The 8,814-nt window shown below is 37.6% G+C and overlaps 2 protein-coding genes across 2 annotated transcripts; both read right to left on the bottom strand.

Moving 5' to 3' along the window:
* Nucleotides 1-4,631: 4,631 nt before the first annotated feature.
* Nucleotides 4,632-5,336, bottom strand: LOC126499497 (keratin-associated protein 13-1-like). Its single transcript, XM_050138730.1, has 2 exons — nucleotides 5,044-5,336; nucleotides 4,632-4,992 (listed from the first exon to the last, which is right to left on the bottom strand). The coding sequence occupies exons 1-2, from the start codon at nucleotides 5,334-5,336 to the stop codon at nucleotides 4,632-4,634; spliced, it is 654 nt and encodes a 217-aa protein (XP_049994687.1).
* Nucleotides 5,337-6,887: 1,551 nt separating this feature from the next.
* Nucleotides 6,888-7,731, bottom strand: LOC126499404 (keratin-associated protein 13-1-like). The gene is made up of 2 exons (XM_050138589.1): nucleotides 7,671-7,731; nucleotides 6,888-7,546 (listed from the first exon to the last, which is right to left on the bottom strand). The coding sequence occupies exons 1-2, from the start codon at nucleotides 7,729-7,731 to the stop codon at nucleotides 6,888-6,890; spliced, it is 720 nt and encodes a 239-aa protein (XP_049994546.1).
* Nucleotides 7,732-8,814: the final 1,083 nt, after the last annotated feature.

Below are 8,814 nucleotides of genomic sequence, written 5' to 3'. Positions count from 1 at the left end.
GGCGGGGGGGGAAGAGACAGAAATCTTTAATAAATAAATAAATAAATAAATAAAAATTTTATCATTGAAGTTTACCGAATGATCTATTTCCTACTCTTTGTCACCCATCCCTGACTTTATATTTTCACCTTGTTCTATCATTTAACGACAATTTTCACTGAAGTTTTAATGTAGCATATTGTGATTTTTTAACATCATTTCAGCTTAGATTTTCTTCAGAAATTCCATTTCTTTATTGAATTCTGCTTTCATATTTGGAATTTGATTTCTCATTCTACTCGAACATTTTCTTTTTTAACTCATGGAGTATATCTATGTATTTATTCCATTGTTTCAACACAGCTGAAATTACTATACTGAATCTTTTCTGGAATTTTTCCAGGTTTTTCTCATTAGGAAGTTGGTAATATTGTGTTGCTTAAGAAGGTAATATTTTGGTGCTTTTGACTTTGCCCTCAAACTTAAGCATATAGAACATTTTGTAGGATACATTACTTTTTACTTCCTTTTAAAAAGAATGTATTCTTCATGTGAGAGTCTTCTAGGACCTGTACTTTCTCAACAAATACAGGGAAATCAAATAAACTTCCAATTATTTTACTTAATCACGATAATGTAAATTATCTAGTTACAAACAATCATAGAAACCTTAGAAAGTAAACAAATGGAAGGAGAGTGTACAGCAAAGACATAATAATATAGTAATTGTGACACTGAAGAAATAAATATGAAAAAGAATCCCTACAATCACATTGTACAAAATCCCAGCTTGCCAATATCTTGGAACATAAAGGATACACTACATAAACCTATATATTACTATGTGTCAATATCATAATTTTTAACAATTTAAAACTATTAGCTTATTAATGTACCTTAGAGCTTTAGAAACAACGATAAAAAACTAAACCTAAACCTAAATGTAATATATTGAAAGATAATTAAAATGAGAAAAAATATATAGAAAAAAAAGAACCATAAAATTCCATAAAAACTAAGTTAGTTATTTGTTAAAATAAACAGCGTTAACAAACTCTTAACTAATCTAAGAAAAAAAATAGGGAATACACAAATAAATACAATTAGAATTGGAAAGGGAGACATTTCAACAAATGCCAATGAGATCCAACAAGAAATACTGAGCACAAAAATATAGGACACTGTGCTCTATTTTACTACAGTGGAAAATCTAAAAGAAGATAAAGAATTGAAAGGAACACATGACATATCAAAATTAAACCAAGAAGAAATAAATGTTATTAAAAGATCTGTAACCAGCAATGAAATTGAGACTATTATAAAAATTCCTCAATAATTAAGGCATAAGACTAAACAGATTTATTGCAGTATTTTATCAGAATATCAAAAAAGTGTTAACAGCACTAATATTACTTAAATGGTTTATGAAATGGAAAAATTGAAGGTTACAAAATCCTTTTCTTTTTAAAGCCAGTGTTACAGTGACATCATAATCAGAAAAAGTCACAAAAAACGTTCCTTTATGGTGAACATAATGATGAAGTTAAAGATGGGGGACTATATTTCAAAATAAAAATGCTCACATATGAGAAGCCTACACCCAACATATTTAATGGAGAGAGATGGAAAGCATTCACTATAGTCGAGTAAAGAGAAAGGGGTCCATCCCTTTACTCCCATTCAAAATGGTGTTTAAAATCTTAGAGCTATATGAAAATAAAAATAAATAAGATGCAAATAAGTCAACCTATTCCTATATTCAAATAATATGATTCTACACCTAAGAAACACCCAAAGATTCTATATACAGTACCTTTAGTACCGAGAGGTAATTTCAGAAAAGTGACTAAGTAATAAAATAACGCATGCAAATCAATATGTACTTCCTATATACTGATCACAGAACACAGTAAAAATCAAATGAAGTAGCCAACACACCCAGTTTCAAATTATACCACCAAGTCATAAATTTTAAAACAGTTTGACACTCGCATATAAAGAGGCAACAATCAATAAAAAATAAAAAGAATATTAGATGCAGTTTTAATACAAACAAATACAGCCACATGGGTTTTACAAAAGCAACAAAAACTATAAAAATAAGTACAACAAAAACCGAGCTATATATTCAAGAGGCGATTACCTACAACAGAGATGGTTGCACATCCATATTCCTTGTGGTTTCATTCACAACTAGTAGGAATTCAGATCAGTCAGATGCTTATCAAATGATGGAAAAATACAGAACTTATACAGATGAGATGAAACTATAAAAAGTCTGGATAAGTGGAAGAAAATGGGAACAAATCATATAAAGGGTGAGAACATTGTGACACAAATATATAATCCCCATATGTTGTCATTCTGATCGACTCTAGCTTTGAAAATAATCTTTTTTATACTTACCATAGTGAATGCATGGAAGGCAAGGTACTCGAAAGGGATCATCTTGAATTGCCATGGATAAAATAAGTAGGAATATTGAGGTGGCAGGCTTGAAGAATAGAGAGGGGGATAGGTATGAGTAACTAAGACTTCATACCACTCAACCAAAATGAAAGGTATATAAAAAATTTTTATGAAAATCTAGGATCTTCAACCCAATGAAACAAATAGAAAAATTGCTATAAAAGATGGTCATCTATATTAGAAAATGTAGAGTTGTTGACATACCACTTTGATACACATTTAATATGTTTTTCATCATTTTCCCTCACGTCAACAAAATATCTTTTATTTACATATTTATAGAAGTAAATCAAGACAAAAAAATGCCACATAAATAAAACTCACCGAGTATATGTTCCTATGTCACTACCAAAAGAAAAATATCACTGAGGATAAAATACAGTCAGTTTCACTTCAGGCTTGCCAACAATTTAAAACACATTATTTAATTCTAGCAATTTGGTTTCATAATCCAATCTTAGGAACCCTCATAAAACTCTCCAAAAATTTACTACTGTTATTACAGTGATGATTATAGCCACACGTACTGATGATGTCATGGAAAATAAAGTAGGAATCTTGTGATGAGACATATTTACAATCATGACAGACATACTAGATGGTAGTGCTATTTCCAGCCAAGTTGCAACATTCTAGCAAAATGGAAAATAGAATTGTAATATAAGACGTGTGTGTATGTTCCAAATAATGTTGGCAATCAAAGTTTTCCCTAGTTACTGAATCATTGACTTTATTTCACTCTATTGCATTACTGAGTTTTTTAGTCTATTTTATAGAGGCTGTGTAACTCCTACATAACACTGTATGCCATGGCCTGTGGCTGATCATCTCTTAGAGCATGCTACATATGAAACCCCTAAAGCCAAAAGTCTCTGAGACTTCAGCGATTACAAAAAAGCCCTTCACGTGGCCTGATTTACTGTATCACGCCTATCTCATTGGCCTCACTGGTTTTGTTTGCTTTCATTTGCATTTATTATGGATATATACTCTGTGTATCTTTGAGTATATATCACCTTATCTGAATTTTTACAAGGAGGATCTGCTGTCATTTCTTCCTTTAACAGTTGTGAATATCCAGGGATTATAAATATCAACCAATAAAGAATAGAAGATAAGGGGAAATGTCCTTTCCTATCTCAGACACAGTAGTAGACAATTCCAAGACTCTTTGCAAGTGAACAAAATGTTTCTAGAGTGCTGCTTTCCAGTAGTTCATTAAGATGCATATTTTGAGTTATTTTCCCCCTTTTCCCTTTGAATGCCCATAATACATGTAATCTTAAATTTTATTTAAGATACTATGTCATGTTAACTGAACCCAGCTTTTTGGGACACAGAGAAAGCCTAGTAAATTAAATCTCTTCATAGAAGTGTTGCCCTTCCTTTCAGTTGATTGGAGTTGAGCCTGGGAGGTAGTAGGAAACTTTTAGCACCTCTTGATCCAAGATTATTGCCCTTTTCCTTATGTGTTTGGATGAGGTGCAGGGTTCCTTAGTCAATCACATGAGGCAGGAAGATTAGCATGTACACCAATATGTAAATGTCTATCAGTCCTGAGAATTGTTTAAAGCTAATTTCTCCTGACTGAAAATCTACATTCAAATACTAGACTTGATATTTCTCTTATATAAAGAAGTCAGATTGTAAATTATGTAATATCTTTTTCTTGGTGTTGGCATCTCTATCTTTGTTTTGATTTCTTGGCTTAACAGAAATTCATGTTCGTTAATCTCAGGCAATTCACACTAGTTGATCCCTGTTGTTTGGAAGTGAATAATGATCTGTCTAGAATTGACAACTTCCAAATAAAGCAAAGCAAAATGCCAGATCATATACCCCCAATTCAGCTGGACGATCCTACTGATCTTAAGTCTTCCAAACCGCAAGTGCAGAGGCTGAGTAAAGAAACAATAATGTGGACAAAAATGCAAAAATGCATGAAGATATCAGATTGCACAACTTTATTAGATGAAATTTTCATTTTTCAAATGATCTTGGAGAGAAAGCAAATAGCATCATCAGTACGGAAAGTAGACCATAATTTTGGGTAACCCACTGATGTCATAATCTGCTGAAGTTCAGAGAGGAAGCTGTTAAAGGAAGGATGATATGGTATCAGTAGAAGTTAGGCAGGGAAGCAAGAGCTTTAGAGCATAGATTTGACATAGGAAAACAAAGACTTAGCAGCTGATTCCATAGAGGCCTGATCCACAGATTGGTCTGTAACAAGGTTGACAGGAAAGAGGCATGAAGTAGCTTGGATAGCAATATCTAGATCCAAAACTCAAGGAAGGGAATCCAGAGACTCTACAATTCAGAGATCTGAAGCCACTGGATCCACAGCCCCCTGAGTAGCAGCTCCTAGAACCATAGCCCACGGAACTGCAGCTACTGGATCCAAAGCCCAGAGATCCAGCATATGATCCCCAGCTGGGTCTGCAATGTGTGGAGCTCCTCGGGTAGTAGCAGGCTGTCTGGCAGGGTCTGGACACAACACAGGACCTCTGGCAGCTGGTGGGTTCAATGCAGGTCTCCTGACAGCTGGTGTTCAGAGACGATTCCACCTGGCAGGGGCTGGACACCACACAGGACCTCTGGTAGCTGGTGGGCTCAATGCAGATCTCCTTACACCTGGTGTTCACAGAGGATTCCACCTGGCATGGGCTGGACATCACGCAGGACGTCTGGCAGCTGGTGGGCTCAATGCAGGTCTCCTGACATCTGGTGTTCAGAGAAGATTCCACCTGGCAGGGCCTGGGAGAGCAACTGGTAGTGGTGTAGACCAGGTTGCTGGGGTAGGAAGAGCCACAGGAAGAAGCTGAATATGGCTGGCAACGTCTAAACGAGCGGGAGGAGAGGTTTCCAGAGCAGCAGCTGTAGGCCATGTTGAGAGAAGATGTGAGCTCAGCTGGATGCAACTGAGAGGATTCTGAGTTTGGATCTCACCTTGTGGAGAGCTGAGTTTATATACTCTCAGCCACAGGTGTGGTACCCAACTGTCTCATCCTTGATGCATTTGTGTGCTTCCTGGTTTACAAATGTGGAACAGTAATCTCTGTAATTGTAGCTGTACTTTGAATAGTTTTCTGCACCGTATATTTATGGGTGTTGTCATTTTGTTATATTTATGACAATGAGCTTCTGCTATTTTGGGGATGGCATGATTGACTGTTTTACACTAATGCTTATTCCATCATGTCTAGGAAAATGCTTGATATTTCTCTTAACACAATTTTATGTGTTTTGCCGATGTTATAAAAATAATTTGTTACTATGATAGTGGATGTTCGTAACATGCATTTCTCAAGTTAATGAACTGAGTATTATTTTGAGAATATTTTGGAACCTACAAAAGGCTAACCTTACCTGTCACCATTAATGTTCAGTTTCCAAAATTATTCCACATAGATACAAAGTTTTACCTGTATTTGTCACACNCATGGAGACAGTGGGGCTGATCTATTGGGAGCTCACCAAGGCCAGCTGGACTGTGACTGAAAAAGCATGGGATAAAACCAGACTCTCTGAATATGGCGGATAATGAGGGCTGCTGAGAAGCCAAGGACAAAGGCACTAGGTTTTGATCCTACTTCATGTTCTGACTTTGTGATCCTAACAAGTTTGGGTGTTCTCCTTCCTAGACCAGGATGGAGGGGGGAGGACTTTGGACATTCCACAGGGAAGGGAACCCTGACTGCTCTTCAGACTGGAGAGGGAGGGGGAGAGGAGTGGGGAGAAGGGGAAAGGAGTGGGAGGAGGGGGAGGGAAAAGCAAGGTGGGGAGGGAAATGGGAGGCGGGGAGGAGGCAGAAATTTTTTTTCAATAAAAAATAAAACATTAAATGATAGAAATCTATATAAAAATAAATACTAGACTTGATATTTCTCTTATATAAAGAAGTCAGATTGTAAATTATGTAATATCTTTTTCTTGGTGTTGGCATTTCTAGGTTTGTTTTGTTTTCTTGGCTCAACAGAAATTCATGTACTTTAATCTCAGGCAATTCACACTAGTTGAGCCCTGATGTTTGGACATGAATAATGATCTTCCTAGAACTGACAACTTCCAAATAAAGAAAAGCAAACTAATGCCAGATCTTATACCCCCAATTCAGCTGGACAATCCTACTGATCTTAAGTCTTCCAAACCATAAGCATAGAAGCTGAGTGAAGAAACAATAATGTGAACAATGAATAAAGATATCAGATTGCACAACTTTATTAGATGAAATTTTTATTTTTCAAATGGTCGTAGAGAGAAAGCAAATAGCATCATCAGTACGGAGAGTAGACCATAATTTTGGGTAACCCACTGATGTCATAATCTGCTGAAGTTCAGAGAGGAAGCTGTTAAAGGAAGTATGATATGGTATCAGTAGAAGTTAGGCAGGGAAGCAAGAGCTTTAGAGCATAGATTTGACATAGGAAAACAAAGACTTAGCAGCTGATTCCATAGAGGCCTGATCCACAGATTGGTCTGTAACAAGGTTGACAGGAAAGAGGCACCAAGTAGCTTGGATAGCAATATCTAGATCCAAAACTCAAGGAAGGGAATCCAGAGACTCCACAATTCAGAGATCTGAAGCCACTGGATCCACAGCCCCCTGAGTAGCAGCTTCTAGATCCATAGCCCAGGGAACGGCAGCTGCTGGATCCAAAGCTCAGAGTCCCAGCATATGATCCCTGGCAAGGACTGCAAGGTGTGGAGCTCCTCGGGTAGTAGCAAGCTGTCTGGCAGGGCCTGGACACCACGCAGGATCTCTGGCAGCTGGTGGGTTCAATGCAGGTCTCCTGACAGCCGGTGTTCACAGAGCATTCCACCTGGCAGGGCCTGGACACCACACAGGACCTCTGGCAGCTGGTGGGCTCAATGCAGGTCTCCTGACACCTGGTGTTCAGACTGGATTCCATCTGGCAGGGGCTGGGAGAGCAACTGGTAGTGATGTAGACCAGGTTGCTAGGGTAGGAAGAGCCACAGGAGGAACCTGAATATGGCTTGCAATGTCTAAAGGAGCGGGAGGAGAAGTTTCCAGAGCAGCAGCTGTAGGCAATGTTGACAGGAGATGTGAGTTCAGCTGGATGTATCTGAGAGGATTCTGAGTTTGGATGTCACCCTGTGGAGAGCTGAGTTTATATACTCTCAGCAACAGGTGTGGTACCCAACCGCCTCATCCTTGATGCATTTGTGTGTTTCCTGGTTTACAAATGTGGAACACTAACCTCTGTAATTGTAGTTGCATTTGAATAATTTTCTGCACCGTATATTTATGGGTGTTGTCATTTTGCTATAGTTAGGACAATGAGCTACTGCTATGTCAGAGATGCCATGAGTTTTACACTGATGCTTATTTCATCAAGTCTAGGAAAATCCCTGCTCTTCCTCTTGACACAATTTTTATGTGTTTTCTCAGTTGTTATACAAAACATAATTTACTTCCATGGTATTGGATGTTTGTAACATGCATCGCCTGCGTTAATGAACTGAGTGTTATTTTGAGAATCATGTGGAACTCATTAAAGCTAACCTTACCTGTCACCACTGATGTTTATTTTCCATAATTATCCCATATAGATTGCAAAGTTTTACCTGTGTATTTCACACAAAGACATGTTAGCCATAAATAAAGGCCAAGAATATCTGAGAAAGATTGAAAATGATCAGAGGAAGCACAAGAGAATGATGTGTCATGTTTCTAAGGAGACAAAATGTAAGAGAATCACAAGGCTAAATGTTTGTGGAATTGATTCAATGTAGAAAAGCACTGGAGAATAGAGGAGGGAACAAATTTTATAGCCAGTGTGTGATAGGAAGTCTATGACACTGGATCCTATCTGTGTTTGATCGGAGGACAGAGACAATGGATCCCATCTGTGTGGGATAGGAGAACGGAGATACTCGATCTGATCTCTGTAGCTGACTGGAGGTTTTCATTATAAATCATTAAGTCACAGGGGATTTATTCACTAGGGTTCTTCCTGCTCACATCTGAAATCCAGCCATATATGTTCATGACTGTGTTTGCCATGGTCTGTTCCAAGTAGTGACTAAGCACAGAGAAGGGAAAGAAATTCCTAATGGGCTGTGAAGCCCAACCTTTGCACAGGTTTTCCCCACCCCTAATGTAAAGATCCTGTATCTTTAATAGGTCACAGGGACCATTTCTCTTCTCTTGAGCTCTCAGTTTGAGGGAGAAGCTGGTGAAGAAAATTAATCCAAATACTTGGAATACTTCAAATTTTGTTTATAATGTATTATAAAGAAAGCGTACTGACAGTGTACAGCACAAAATTCAGGCAGTTGTATTCTCTTGGAAATGTTAAGTGGGGCTAACCAAGAAAATGACTGAAATTCTGATGTGTGTTC

The sequence above is a fragment of the Alexandromys fortis genome, unplaced genomic scaffold (genome assembly GCF_014885135.2).
Source record: "Alexandromys fortis isolate MF-2015 unplaced genomic scaffold, M_Fortis_MF-2015_v1.1 scaffold_11, whole genome shotgun sequence".
NCBI classification, from domain to species: domain Eukaryota; kingdom Metazoa; phylum Chordata; class Mammalia; order Rodentia; family Cricetidae; genus Alexandromys; species Alexandromys fortis.
Note: the sequence above shows the minus strand (reverse complement) of the source record. Positions and strands in the feature narration are given on the sequence as shown.